General features: G+C 35.3%; 1 protein-coding gene across 1 annotated transcript in view; it reads right to left on the bottom strand.

The window, feature by feature from the left end:
- Nucleotides 1-1,113: 1,113 nt before the first annotated feature.
- The window catches only part of LOC309867699 (olfactory receptor 4F3/4F16/4F29), a gene marked incomplete at both ends in the record, with an annotated part of 348,174 nt that continues 333,704 nt past the window's right edge, over nucleotides 1,114-15,583 (bottom strand). Inside the window, one exon of the mRNA XM_082736766.1 lies at nucleotides 1,114-1,968. Within this exon, the coding sequence (XP_082592892.1) occupies nucleotides 1,114-1,968 (855 nt within the window). The remainder of the gene's footprint in view (nucleotides 1,969-15,583) is intronic.

Genomic DNA, 15,583 nt, shown 5'->3' with positions numbered 1-15,583 from the left:
TTAGAAAGACTTTAGATGTTTGGTCTCAGAAGGAATGTTTATCTTAAAGCTACAAGATATAAGATCATCATTTTTTTTCCAAACATAAAAGGAGGAAACATATGGAAGTTTTTTCAATCTACTTCTAGACTATAAATGAGAAATACAATATGAAATACATAAGGAGGGAAATTCCATCTCAATATAAAAATAAAATTTCAAAAACCAAAGCTGAAAAACACATGGTTGTATTTTGTGCGTTAGTGGACTGTCAGGCCAGCCAGCTTAAAAGCACAGCCTTCATGCTTGAACATGGAGTGGTGTTCAGTACTGCATTGTATCCATGGTTGAGTAATACTACATCTGAATTCCTTCCCTTTAACACTTCCAAAATCCCATCCTAGTTCTATTCTCTTTAATGAGTGTTACTTTTTAATTCATGTCCTTCTAATGTCAGCACACATTTAAAGGAAATAGTTAAAAGCAAAGTTGAGAGGAAGAGGATTTAACTTTTCCCTCTTAGAAAACAGATCCTCACATGATGTCAAATATTATTAACTGTTTAACTATTTTTGTCCACTTTATTGTTTTCTGCATAGTTGAATATCAGATAATATTTAATCTATGACAAAAATTATATTCAAATAACAGAGTCTATCTGTTAACATAAGTAATAAAGGAAAGAAAAAAGCAAAAGCACACTTGAATCAACTTAAAAACAAACCTACTTTGCTTGCCAAAAATAAGGTGTAAGAACCAATCATTCTCTTTATATGAGAATATGTTCCAACCAAATAACACAGAAAATTTTTTACACACAGTACTGTGATTTCAAATTCATAAAACTTTCCAAGATTCTATGGACTATTCAAAATGAAAGTCACACAAAATGTGTATTTTCAGTATTGTAAAATTTTAAGATATGCAAAATAGTTTTATATATATACATATATATATATATATGTATATACTTATTTATTTTCACACTATTGGCCATTAGCATAGAATAAACTACCCAAGAAGTTTTTGAACTGCTGAAATAAAATTAACTGTTTTAAGATATTATATAATCTTTAACATTTATGCATACAGTATTACTTTTAGAAGGTACCACTTGGTTTTCTCGCAAGTCATTTAGGAGATCATTCTCAAATTCAGGACTTGACTATGCAGTCTTTTCATTGCCATCTTCATGTCCTTGTTCCTCAATGTGTAGATAATAGGATTCAGAATAGGTGTAATCATAAAGTCCAGAATGGCAAGAAATTTATCCACTGACACAGTGGGAAATGGCCACACATAAACAAAGATGCATGGCCCAAAGAACAAAATCACCACGGTGATGTGAGCTGACAGAGTAGAAAAGGCCTTAGACAAACCACCTGAGGAATGTTTCCATACAGTGACCAAGATGAAGATATAGGAGATAAGCAATAAGACAAAGGTGCCCATGGAAATAAACCCACTGTTGGCAGTAACCATGAATTCCATTCTGTAGGTGTCCGTGCAGGCAAGTTTGATAAACCAAGGAAGGTCACAGTAAAAGCTATCTATCTCATTAGGACCACAAAAAGGCAAATGGACAACAAAAGCCAACTGGGCCATTGAATGTATGAGGCCAATAGCCCAAGCACCAGACAGAAGCAAAATGCACATCTGTGGGCTCATGATTGACAGGTAGTGGAGGGGCTTACATATGGCCACATATCGATCCAAGGCCATGGCGACCAGCAGCACCATCTCTGATCCACCCAGGACATGAAGGACAAATATCTGGATAACACATCCCTGAAAGGATATGGTTTTGTGTCCTGAGTGCAGATCAGATATCATCTTAGGAACCGTTAAGGTAGAAAGACACAAATCAATAAATGAGAGATTGGCTAAAAGGAAGTACATGGGGGAATGTAAGTAAGGGTCATAGGTCACTGTAAACACCACAAGGAGGTTTCCCAAAACAATTGTTACATAAAACACTGTAGAGAAGGCAAGAAGAAAATTCTGCACTGGTCTATAGGTAGCAAGTCCCAAGAATACAAATTGAGTCACTTCAGAGTAATTTGCTTCATACATTGGCTTGCCTGGTGAACCTAAAAGACCAAACCAAATAATGAAGAAAGAATTTATCAGAAATTATTTAAAAACAGATGTGAGCTTTTATTAAGAATGCTTAGTGAAATAAGTCCATCAGAGAAAGAAAATTATCATATGATCTCCCTGATATGAGGAAGCTGAGAGGCAACATGGGGTGTTTGCCAGGTAGGTAAGGAATAAATGAAACAAGACAGGATTGGGAGGGAGACAAACCATAAGAGACTCTTAATCTCACAAAACAAACTGAGGGTGGCATGGGGTACAGGGGTAGGGAGAGGGTGGTGGGGTTATGGACATTGGTGAGAGTGTGTGATATGGTGAGTACTGTGAAATGTATAAACCTGGCGATTCACAGACCTATACCCCTGGGTCTAATAATACATCAGATGTTTATAAAAAAAATTAAAAATTAAAAAGAAAAAAAAAAGAATGGTTTTAAGAGGAAATCCTCAATAATAGCCATAAGGTATTTTCTTAAAAACATCATTTTTAAAAATTTGTAAACATTAACATTTATTTAAATGTATTAATTTATCCATTCCGCTAATATACATAGAGAGAATAATGTAATAATCCTATTGAGGATCTACCATATGCCTGGTACTATGACAAGTTTTGAGGTAAAAAACTAATCTTGACTTCAGGAAGCTTACAGATTAATGGTGGAACTAGACATTAAATGCTTTAAATACAGATAGAACTCTGATAATAGATTAAAAGGAAAAGAACAGAGTACCATAATAACCATATGACTCATTCAAGTGGTGATTGTTCAGATTCTGCTTAACAAGGAATTAGTACTGAAAAGTAGAGTCTATACTATGGGAACACCATGTCCAAAGATAGTGAGACAGGAAGGTTAGCAAGGCAAGAGGATGGATAATTGAAATCAGGCTGGATGAATAATTGTAATAGGCCAGACAGGATGGAAGCTTTTATCCATGAATTGAACTTTGTCTTACATCCTAAAAGCAATAGAAAATTATTGGGGATTTTAAGGAGTAGCTTGGTGTATTTCTGCTGTCAGTCACCAAAGCTTCAATGCAAAGAACTGAATAAAAACCATAAGGTAAACTTAGTGATCTCTCAGGAGATTATTGAGGAATCATATATCAGTGTGGACAAGGTGAATTATTCGATCAACAGTGTTGGTATAAGGAAATGAACTTGGAAAAGTGCAGGTTTTTGCCTTTCAACATGAACTCAAGGAAATTTTAATGGATGTTTAAATGTTAAAAATATCTGAAAGAAATATATAAATACTTAGACATTAAGATGGAAAAATTCTTTTTTTTTTTTTTTGGAGAGGAAGAGAGGAGGAGAGGCAGGCAGAGAGGGAGAAGAGAATCTTAAGCAGGCATTATGCCCAGTGTGGAGTCCGATGCAGAACTAGATCCTATAACAAACCCTGAGACCATGACCTGAACTTAAATCAAGAGGCCGACACTTAACCAACTGAGCCACCCAGGCTGCCCTGGAAAATTCATTCTTAACATTCTTCATTAACAAAACAAAAGGAAATTGTTGACAGTAACTAAGACATTAAAATCAAAATCATATTACATGTACTTATACATAGATACAGAAGGATAGTATATATAGATATATGCATTTATATTTTTGTATGAAGATAAAAGCACTATAAAAATAAAAGTAAGAACACTGGAAAATATCAGACAGATTATTAACTTTTTTAATATAAAATTACTTCTTCCAGATACATTTCATAAATGTAACATACCAATTTTAAAATGAATAAAACATGAAAACTATTAACAAAAACAAAATGGCTATTAATCATAATCATATGAAAAGTAAAACAGTAATCAATTAAATGTAAATAAGATTACACCAGAGTGCCATTTTGCTCTCACAAGTTACCTAAGTTATTAAAATATTGATGATTTTTCATGAATGAGGCTGTGAAGAATCAAATACACTCATTAATCGTGCTTTCTATTATTTAGTATTTAATTTTTCCACATTTAACCATCTAGATTTAATATATCCACATTTCCCTTTATAAATTATGGATTTTGTTTATTCTTTAAACTTTCTCCAAATAAGAATTAGCCACCAACTACATTTTAAATGCATTTATTGCATTTGTGGTTACATAACTGCATATATTTGTCAAGTCACTAAATTGTATATTTAAAAATTAGTGAATTTTATTCTGTGTAAATTATACAGCAATAAAAGTGATTTTAAAGCTTAAAAAAAAAAGATGAAAAATAGAGATACCATATGATTCAACAGTTCCAGTACTGGGCATTTACTCAAAGAAAATAAAAACATCTATTCAGAAAGATATCTGCACTCCTATGCTTATTGCAGCATTACTTACAAGACATGGAAGCAATCTAAGTGTCCATTGATAAATGAATAGATATATATGAAAATATATATATGTATATATATTAGGCTACATATAACATATATATGGACTAACACTGGAATAGGGAGTGTTACTGAGCCATAATAAAGAATAAGATCTTGTCTTTTGCCTTTTGTAACAACTCTGATAGACCTAGAGGGTGTTGTGCTAAGTGAAATGAGTCAAGATAGAGTAAGCGAAAGACCAAATGATTTCACTTATATGTGAAATCCAAAAAGCAAGACAAATAATTAAAAAAAAAAAACAAAACAGACTCATAAATACAGAGATGGTTGATTACCAGAGGGTAAGAGGTATCAGGATGGGCAAAGTACATGAAGGGAATTAAGAATTACAATCTTCCTGGGACACCTGGGTGGCTCAGTGGGTTAAATCCTCTCCCTTTGGCTCAGGTCATGATCCCAGGGTCCTAGCATAGAGTCCTGTGTCAGGCTCTGTGCTCAGCTGGGAGCCTGCTTCCTCCTCTCTCTCTGCCTGCTTCTCTGCCTACTTGTGATCTCTGTCTGTCAAATAAATAAATAAAATCTTTTTTTAAAAAGTACAATTTCCTGTTCTAAAATAAGTAAGTGATTAGGATGAAAATACAGGCTAGGGAATATAGTCAATAATATTATAATAATGTTTGGTGACAGATGGTAACTGTACTTATCATGGTGAGCGTTGTGTAAGGTATAGATTTGGTGAATCACTATACTGTACACCTGAAACTAATATAATGTTGTATATCAACTATACTTTAATAAAACAAACTGCAGAATTCTTTGAAATAACAATAATACATACCAAAAAAATTTAATTTTCCTTAATTTATGACCAAGAATCTCACTTCAAAAAAATTTGCTTAAATTTACAATAGATGAATTCAAAAAGAAGCTATAGGGCTATCTATCAACACCATATTTATTTTAAAAATATTAGAAATAACCTAAATGTCCACAATAGAGAATTAAATTGTTAATAGTAATTCTGCCAGAGGAAGGATTTAACTTTGTATACTCAAATAAAAGTTCATACCATGAAAAGATATGAATAATTTTCATTAAATAAAAAGAACTGGTTATAGAATAAAATGAATAGTAAATCTTAATTCCTAAGCCTAACCCTTTGCAGAGGTCTCTGAACAGCAGGATACTAGGCATGTATCTTAGCCCTAACCCTAGATCTGAGGGGGAAAAAAAATGAATAGGAAACCCATTCTTAAAACTTATATGTTTAGAAAAAAATAGAAATATGCTTATCTTTAATGCTTATCAATAAATTGTTACTCTCTGGGCTCTGTGTATTTATTAGTTTGAACCATATAGTATCATTTTTCTGTAGCCCCAAAATTAAGTTTCGATGTTACAGATTTCAATCTAATATGATAACTTATTTGTTATTTACATAATTTTCTCAACTACCTTATCATTAAACCAAATCAAATTATTGAGGCTTATTTCACATCTGAATTAAATAACATGAGTTCTCAACTTGCATTGCCAACACCAATATTTTCTCCAGACCCCACGCTACTAACATTTTTTCTTATGTCATCATTCTTTTTTATGTCGTCATTCCTCCCTTGCTACCCCACATCATACCCAGTCTCCTGCATGTCACAAGTTTGCACTTCCTCAGCAAGAAAGCAGCATAAGTAGGTGGGAGCATCATGATCCCAATATGGCCAAGAACAGACTTGGAGGGTCAGGCCAGCAACTAATGGGAATCCTGAGGGTTATGGACATGAAGAAAGTATTGTAGCTAAAAGGAAAGACTGCAGGGTTGTGCTAGGAAGAGCCACCAAAAGAGCAATGGAAGGAGAATATTACAGACAAAAACTAAGATAAAATATAGCAAAATTAAGCAAGGATAATGGGATAATCACAGAGGTGAATATTAGTGAGTATGACAAAAGGACCTGTAATCAACTCCATCTAAAGATTTTGAGCACACAATGTGGGCATATTTTAAAATGTGGATATTGTGGAATATTAAAAAAAAATACACAATTGGCATGTTCCCAACTACATAAAATACATAAAAATACTTTAACAACAAACATAAAAGTTAGTAAAAAGAAAAAAAGATCATTTTTTTCTTAGTAGGAAAATTGGGTATTTTACCTTGTTTTTCTCTTTATTAAAACATTTCCAAATATCAAAAATTCTTTTATTAATGCAAACTGCCTTAATTTGATGTATTTCAATAGGAAGGAAAAATATTGTCATCAATCAGAGTATTATGAAAAATACTATAGTAACTCCACAAAGAGGAGATTTAAGTTTAAAAAGTGGGAAGGCCAAAGGCAAAAGAAACAAAAGCCAAAATAAACTTTTGGGACTTCATCAAAATCAAAAGCTCCTGCACAGCAAAGGAAACAGTCAAAAAAACAAAGAGGCAACCCACGGAATGGGAGAAGATATTTGCAAATGACAGTACAGACAAAAGGTTGTTATCCAGGATCTATAAAGAACTCCTCAAACTCAAAACACACGAAACAGATAATCATATCAAAAAATGGGCAGAAGATATGAACAGACACTTCTCCAATGAAGACATACAAATGGCTATCAGACACATGAAAAAATGTTCATCACCACTAGCCATCAGAGAGATTCAAATTAAAACCACATTGAAATATCAACTTATACCAGTTAGAATGGAAAAAAATAGCAAGACAGGAAACAACATGTGTTGGAGGGGATGTGGAGAAAGGGGAACCCTCTTCCACTGTTGGTGGGAATGCAAGTTGGTGCAGCCTCTTTGGAGAACAGTGTGGAGATTCCTCAAGAAATTAAAAATAGAACTTCCCTATAACCCTACCATTGCACTACTGGGTATTTACCCCAAAGATACTGATGTAGTGAAAAGAAGGGCCATCTGTACCCCAATATTTATAGCAGCAATGGCAATGGTTGCCAAACTGTGGAAAGAACCAAGATGCCCTTCAAGAAATGAATGGATAAGGAAAATGTGGTCAATATACACTATGGAGTATTATGCCTCTTTCAGAAAGGATGAATACCCAACTTTTGTAGCAACATGGATGGGACTGGAAGAGATTATGCTCAGTGAAATAAGTCAAGCAGAGAGAGTCAATTATCATATGGTTTCTGTTATTTGTGGAGCATAACAAATAGCATGGAGGACATGGGGAGTTAGAGAGGAGAAGGGAGTTGGGGGAAATTGGAAGGGGAGGTGAACCATGAGAGACTATGGACTCTGAAAAACAATCTGAAGGGTTGAAGTAGTGGGAGGGGTGAGAGGTTGGGGGAACCAGGTGGTGGGTATTAGAGAGGGCACGGATTGCATGGAGCACTGGGTGTGGTACAAAAACAATGAATACTGTGATGTTGAAAATTAAAAAAAAAAAATTGAAAGACAAAAATAAATAAATAAGTAAATAAATAAGTAAATAAATAATAAAATAAAAAGTGGGAAGACATGCATAGGTAACTAACACCAGGAATAACAACAACACATATACTGGCAAATAAACATATTTATTGATGTTCAGTCTCACTATCATCAGTGATCATCATCAACCTCCACTAATTTTTGTTTTACTGATTAACAGAGAAAGGGAAAGAGAATTCTCAGTACTATCAAGGTTTCTATATAAAAGTTACTCTTATACCTTCATGAAGGGATTATAAATTGATAATATTTACTAGAATTTAAAGTATACAAATCTATTCCTAGTATGCAGTGTATATATTCATATAATATGTATGTATTTATAATAGATACATACATGTATACATAAAATGTTGACCCATGTCAGTCAGTAGAGAAGGTATTAATCACATCTTGTACATATATCAATAGGAATACTATGAAGCTCTTAAAATCAACTAAATGATTCTACACATACAGATCTTGGAAAGATTTAAATTTTAAGCAAAACACAAGAAAGTGCATAAAATTAATATGAAAGTTTGTGTTTGAATAAAAAATGTTTTCTCCAAAAGTTAATACAAAATATGATAAATCATAAGTTCTGAAAAGTAAGATATTATGTGACTTTCACTTCCTGAGGTCAGTATTTCTGTACTGTTTAAATGGTCTAAAATAATTTATATTGCTTTTGACTTAAAAATGATGTTTTTTCAATTAGCAATAATCGCGCCTCAGATAAACCTCATTGGCTATGATACTGCCACTGCGAAAAGCTGATTTTTTAATGGGATGCCTGGGTGGCTCAGTCATTTAAGCATCCAACTCTCAGTTTCAGCTCAGGTCATGATTTCAGGGTCCTGAGATGGAGCCCTGCATGTTGAGTAGGGCTCTGCACTCAGCAGAGTCTGTTTGAGAGAGTTTCTCTCCCTCTGTCCCTCCTCTGTCACACAAGCCAGTGCACATGTGCTCTCTCTCTCTTAAATAAATAAATAAATCTTTTTTTAAAAGTATGATTTTTAAATACAAAATAAGGTGTTCAAGATGTGCAGTCTTTCAATTTCAGATTGTAGTGATGTCACTATCATTCAAATAAGCATTTAAAAATTGAAATAAATTCTTACAAATATGTAAATCGTATAGTCACTAAGTATCACAACATCCACTTTAACAATGTTCTCAGAGATTCATAGCCATGATAAAATCTCATGCGAGCAGTCTATTGCTAGTTTCTAAAAAATATATCTATTGTTTAGTTGATGGATACTAGTAAGGAAGGAGAGGGTAGGAAGTGGCAGGAAAAGGGAAGAACGAGAAGGGACAGGGACAAAGAAAAACAGAAAAAGGACAGAGGAATAGAAACAAGTGAGGTGGGACGCCTGGGTGGCTCAGTTGGTTAAGCAGCTGCCTTCGGCTCAGGTCATGATCCCGGCGTCCTGGGATCGAGTCCCACATTGGGCTCCTTGCTCGGCAGGGAGCCTGCCTCTCCCTCTGTCTCTGCCTGCCATTCTGCCTGCCTGTGCTTGCTCTCTCTCCCTCTCTCTCTGACAAATAAATAAATAAAATATTAAGAAAAGAAACAAGAGAGGCAATTAACATACATACTAATGTAATACTTCTTGCATCTTCTGTTGCCTACTCACTGCTTAAATTTCCTCATTACTTTTTCCTGCTCTCTCAACATCACAGGATTGGCATATAAAAACTCTTGAGATCCGTCTACAGCCCACCTCCCCCTCACCTCATAAACATCATGTCATGAACTACAAGGACACCCTTTACACTCTCATGAATGCTCAGGTTTACCCATAATTTTGTTCTGCACTAAATATGTCCTGACTGTTTTCATTTGGCTAACTACTTCTTATTCTAAAAATTCATTCCACCTATGCAACAATTACTCAAGGATGTCTCTCTCTCCTCCAGTCTGGATTATATACTCCTCCTCCATGCTTTCATGTCAGACTTGCCAACTTCTCCTAATAAACTTTTCATAATAGTATAATTTACAATTAAATAGTCTCTCCATCTTTCCTACTATGTCTATGAGCTTCTTGAGAGAAGGGACTGTGTCTTACTCTTAAAACTTGACCCATTTAAGTGTTAAGAGTTTGGGAAAGATGATGAGTGGTTAGATGGATGCAGGCATGCATATGTATGTATATAAGTGCATGGGTAACTGATGATAATGGTTTGTGGTAAAGACTTTTATTTTGCATCTTATTTCTATTTAAAACTAATGCCGACAGAATAAAAAACAATCGCTGCTCTAGAAATTGCTGTGAACATATGGCAGGTATAAGGCTATTCACATTATAACCAATTTCCAAGGTCCTTTCTAGTCCCTATCCAAATGTAATATAATCAATACTCAGAAATTTCCCTGTATATTAAGACCTAATCTAAGCATATAGAGCAATGCATACAACCTGAAATGATATTTCTCACTTCCCTTGGAGAGACTGGCGCAACTGGCTGTTTAATAAGTGCTTGTTGAATTCAAAACTAGAAATGCAAATTTAAAAAAAAATGGAAGGAGAGAGAGAGAGAAGCTTTATACTGTTGTGCCATAAATGTATGCATTACCAGTATGACAAAAATAGCCAATATTTTCAGCAGGCAATTGATGTATATCATCTCCACTTACCTGGCCAAAACAAAAACAAAAACAACAACCAGAAAGCAATATTTTTACTGTTATTGGATCTTTTAAAAAAAATATTTCCTTCTTTGGTGCTATATTGGTAGTGCTTCTTACAACTGTTCCAGCTCTAACAGTAACTTAACAGCTTTTGGTGACCATTTGATGATTCCATGACCTTAGTCCCCAGGCCATTCATCATGGGAGTTTTTCTTTTAATTCTCATGGTATGGAATTAAGAGAATGAAGAAGTATCAGAAGTTTGGTTAAGTAAGTAAATGGAAAGCAATGTATAATAATGCAATGTATAATAAAATATAACATAAATATATCTTCAAGGACAAGCAGTATCTTCTAACATTTTAATGTCTATTTATAAATTATCATTTAGATTAATACCAGTGAAAAACAAATAGTTATTAACAAATTTATTAAGAATTATTTAGAATTCTTTTAGAAGCACATTCATAGCTATTTGTGAAAACACTGCACCTGCTTTTTACCTCATTTATACAATTACCACCCCCATTTTAGAGATACTAATATTATATACCATGGAGATTAAATACATGAGCCAAGGTCACTATGCTAGAATCATGTCTAATATTCAAACACAATTATTTTCTGATTTCAACATACATTAATTTAGTTCCTACATTATACTACTTCCTTTTAATATGATTTCTATAATATAAAAATAACTCCCCCTTGGTCTTGGGTATAATCTTTTTAAAATATTGATGATTTTGATTTGCTAATATATATATATTTTTAAATTTTTTTGTTTTTTTTTTTATTTTTTTAAAGATTTTATTTATTTATTTGACAGAGAGAAATTACAAGTACACTGAGAGGCAGGCAGAGAGAGAGAGAGAGAAGGAAGCAGGCTCCCTGCTGAGCAGAAAGCCCAATGCGGAACTCGATCCCAGGACCCTGAGATCATGACCTGAGCCGAAGGCAGCGGCTTAACCCACTGAGCCACTCAGGTGCCCCAATTTTTTTATTTTTTATAAACATATAATGTATTATTAGCCCCAGGGGTACAGGTCTGTGAATTGCCAGCTTTACATAACTTCACAGCACTCACCATAGCATATACCCACCCCAATGTCCATAACCCCACCACCCTTTCCCTACCCATCTCCCCCGGACCCCCTCAGTTTGCTTTGTGAGATTAAGAGTCTCTTATGTTTTGTCTCGCTCCCAATCCCATCTTGTTTCATTTATTATTTTTTTACCCCAAACCCCCCATGTTTCATCTCCACTTACTCATATCAGGGAGATCATATGATAGCTGTTTTTCTCCAACTGACTGATTTCGCTAAGCATAATGCCCTCTAGTTCCATCCATGTCATTGCAAATAGAAAGATTTCATTTCTTTTGATGGCTGCATAGTATTCCATTATATATAAGACACTATATATATATATACACACACACACACACATCTTCTTTATCCATTCATCTGTTGATGGACATCTAGGTTCTTTCCATAGTTTGGCTATTGTGGACATTGCTGCTATAAACATTCAGGTGCACGTGCCCCTTCAGATAACTACCTTTGTATCTTTAGGGTAAACACCCAGTAGTGCAATTGCTGCGTCATAAGGTAGCTCTATTTTCAACTTTTTGAGGAACCTCCCTGCTGTTTTCCAGAGTGGCTGCACCAACTTGCATTCCCACCAACAGGGTGGGAGAGTTCCCCTTTCTCTGCATCCTCATCAGCATCTGCAATTTCCTGACTTGTAATTTTAGCCATTCTGACTGGTGTGAGGGGTATCTCATTGTGGTTTTGATTTGTATTTCCCTGATGCCAAGTGATATGGAAGACTTTTTCAAGTGTTTATTGGCCATCTGGATGTCTTCTTTGAACAAATGTCTGTTCATGTCCTCTGCACATTTCTTGGTTGGATTATTTGTTCTTTGGGTGTTGAATTTGCTAAGCTCTTTATAGATTCTCGATGCTGATTTGCTAATATTTTGTTAGGGATTTTAAATGTATGTTCATGAAAGATATTGTTCTGTAGTTTTTCTTTCTTAGAAAAGAAATATATAAGAATAATGCTAGCCTCCAAAATAAGTCAGTCAGAGAAAGACAAAAACCATATTATTTCTTTCATATGTGGAATTTAAAAAACAAAAACAGAAGAACATAGGGGAAGGGAGGGGTAAAGAGAGGGACGCAAACCATAAGATACTCTAAAAGGTAGATAACAAACTGAGGATTGATGGAGGGAGATGGGCTGAGAATGAGTAAAGGGGTGATGGGCATTAAGGAGGGCACTTATTGGATGAGCACTTGGTGTTACATGTAAGCGATGAATCACTCAATTCTACTTTTGAACCAATATTACACTCTATGTTAACTACCTAGAATTTAAATAAAAACTTAAAAAAATATATTAGGGAGGTATATATGATGATGGTAATAGTAGTAGCAGTAATAAATGATAATAAAAATAATAAATAATTAGCACTTATTTAGTTATGAAAAAGAATAATGCTAGCCTCACAAAGTGAATTAGATAGTGTTCCCTTTGTTTCTATTTTCTGGAAGAAATTGTTGAGAATTAATATCATTTCTTCTATAAGTGTTTGCTAAAATCACCAGTGAAACCAGTGGGCCCAGCTGCATTTTTTCAAAGTTATTAATTTTTTTTAAAGATTTTATTTATTTATTTGACAGAGAGAGATCACAAGTAGGCAGAGAGGCAGGCAGAAAGAGAGAGGAGGAAGCAAACTCCCTGCTGAGCAAAGAGCCCGATGCAGGACTCAATCCCAGGACCCTGAGATCATGACCTGAGCCGAAGGCAGTGGCTTAACCCACTGAGCCACCCAGACACCTGAAAGTTATTAATTATTGATTTATGTTTCTCGTTACATATAGGCTTATCATATTATCTATTTCTACGTTACTTAAGTTTTGGTAGTTTGTGTCTTTTAAGGAATTAATCAGTCCATTTCATCTAAGGTAACAAATTCATGGGATTAAGGTTGTTCATAATATTTCCTTATTATTCTTTTAGTATCTAATCCTTAGTAATAACCGCTCTTTTATATCTAATACTGGTATTTGTGTCTCCTCTCTTTTTCCTTTGGTTGCCATGATTGGAAGTTTATTGCTTTTATTGATTTTTTTTCAAAGAACCACCTTTGATTTTTCTAGGGGGGGAGACAAGATTGTGGGGAAGTAGGAGGGGGGTGATTTCAACCTGTACCCTAAAGTGAGCTGATTACCTACCAAAGAACTCTGATCACCCGTGAAATCAGCCTGAGATCAGAATTATACACATCTGGATTGCTACGGGGGGGCAGAAGATGCCAGTGGGCAGGTAAAGCAGAGTGAGAACTTCCTACTGATAATAAAAGATAAACAAAAGGGGGAGGGAGCCACCAGAGGTGACCCATTGGAAAGTAATACCCCAAAACAAGAGTGCCCTGCATCTGGGGACCAGCATTAACTTGGAGTCTGGTTGAAAGCACTCAAAAAGAGCAAAGGATCGTGGGGAGAAATTGTGGGAATCAGGGCATTTAGGGACAGGGGCTTAAGTCCCCAGACCCAGGACAGACACCCCGGTGCATGGGGTCTGGCTCCCATGAGGGGCTGGGAGCCTCACCAGCCAGCAAATGTAGAGCCTTTTTGCACACTCCACACAAGCACCACACAGTGCTATCAGTGCCTAAGATGCACGTGCCCCACACCCTCCCCTTAGAAAGGTGCACACAGTGCCAACCCAGAGCTCTCAGACCCAGAAAGACCAGGCACTCCCAGCCCAGGCCAGCGGGAAAATCTCAGTGTGCGATCGCTGCTTGGAACCTCTCTAGTGGTCTGGAGCTGCCCAGACAGCTGCCACTGTCGTGGTTTTGGGTACAAGCAGGAGTTCCTGTGTCCCCACAAACTCAGAATGTGCTCTGCTATTTTGAGCAACTCAGAATGTGCTCTGCTAGCAGCCAAGGGGGAACTTATGTGCTCTGGAGCACTCACAGGGGAACAGACTGAGGCTTCTCTCTGAGAGGGAGGTCTGAGTGCACTTTGCTTTCCTCTAAACTTCCAAAAACCATCAAAAGCTGTCAAGGCAAGAGAAAACAAACAAACAAACATAAAAACCTCCAGAGAACAAAAGCCTGAAAAACCTGTTTCCTCAGAGCCCACCTCCCTTGAGGGGGGCAGGAGGCTTAACTCAGAGAACAATGCCTGAAAACCCACGTGGAAGTCCCCTCCCCCAGAAAGCCACCAGGAAAAAAAAGGAAAAAGAAAAAAGAAAGATGACAAGAGAACAGCCAACACTACTTCATAGATACAACTTTTACTTTTAATTCGTTCCCACTTTGCTGGTTCAGTTTTTTTATATAGATAATTTTTTAACCTATTTACCATCACAGTGAGATGTCCAATACATCAAATTCCATAATAATAACCTTTTAACCTGAACTTTTTGATACATATACTTGTGTTTTTCTTTTGCTTTTCTATTTTTTAATTTTTTTTTAAATTTTAGTTTAGTTTATCTTATTTATTTGAAAATTTTTATTTTTTAATAGTTATATAGAATTAAACTTCAAGGTAATCCCCTTTCCCCAATCAATGCTACCCCTATAGGTAAACCAATTTTTATTCCCCTTTTATCTTAGTAAAGTTCAGTCCTTTAACAAAGAAATCAAGATACATCCAGGAAGAATCAAAATAACCTTCCTTGCCCACACTGAGAATTTATAACCACTCTCCCATCTTCTTCCGCCAGTGATTCTGTGTATTTGTGTTTGTCTTGGTAGTGTATAAATCTTATACTTATACTTATATATCTTATACTTTTTTTGTATATATATATATATATATATATATATGTATATCCTTTCATATACTTTTATCAGTCTTTTTGTTTTTGTTTGTATACTTCATAAATCTTACCTTGGGGCTCATTTGGGCTGAGCCTTATCTTTTCTTTCTTTTTTTTCTGTCTCTCTCTATCTCTCTCTATTTTTTACTTTTTACTTTATTTTTTCTCCCTTTCTTTTTCTTTCATTTGGGTGGGGACTCCTGATTGCTCAAAAGCGTTCCAGGATGCACCTTGACTGCACCACAGTCGATATAACC

Source organism: Mustela nivalis (genome assembly GCF_964662115.1).
Source record: "Mustela nivalis genome assembly, chromosome: 6".
In the NCBI taxonomy this organism is placed as follows: Eukaryota; Metazoa; Chordata; class Mammalia; order Carnivora; family Mustelidae; genus Mustela; species Mustela nivalis.
The sequence above is the reverse complement of the archived record's forward strand: the minus strand, read 5'-3'. Positions and strand labels throughout refer to the sequence as shown.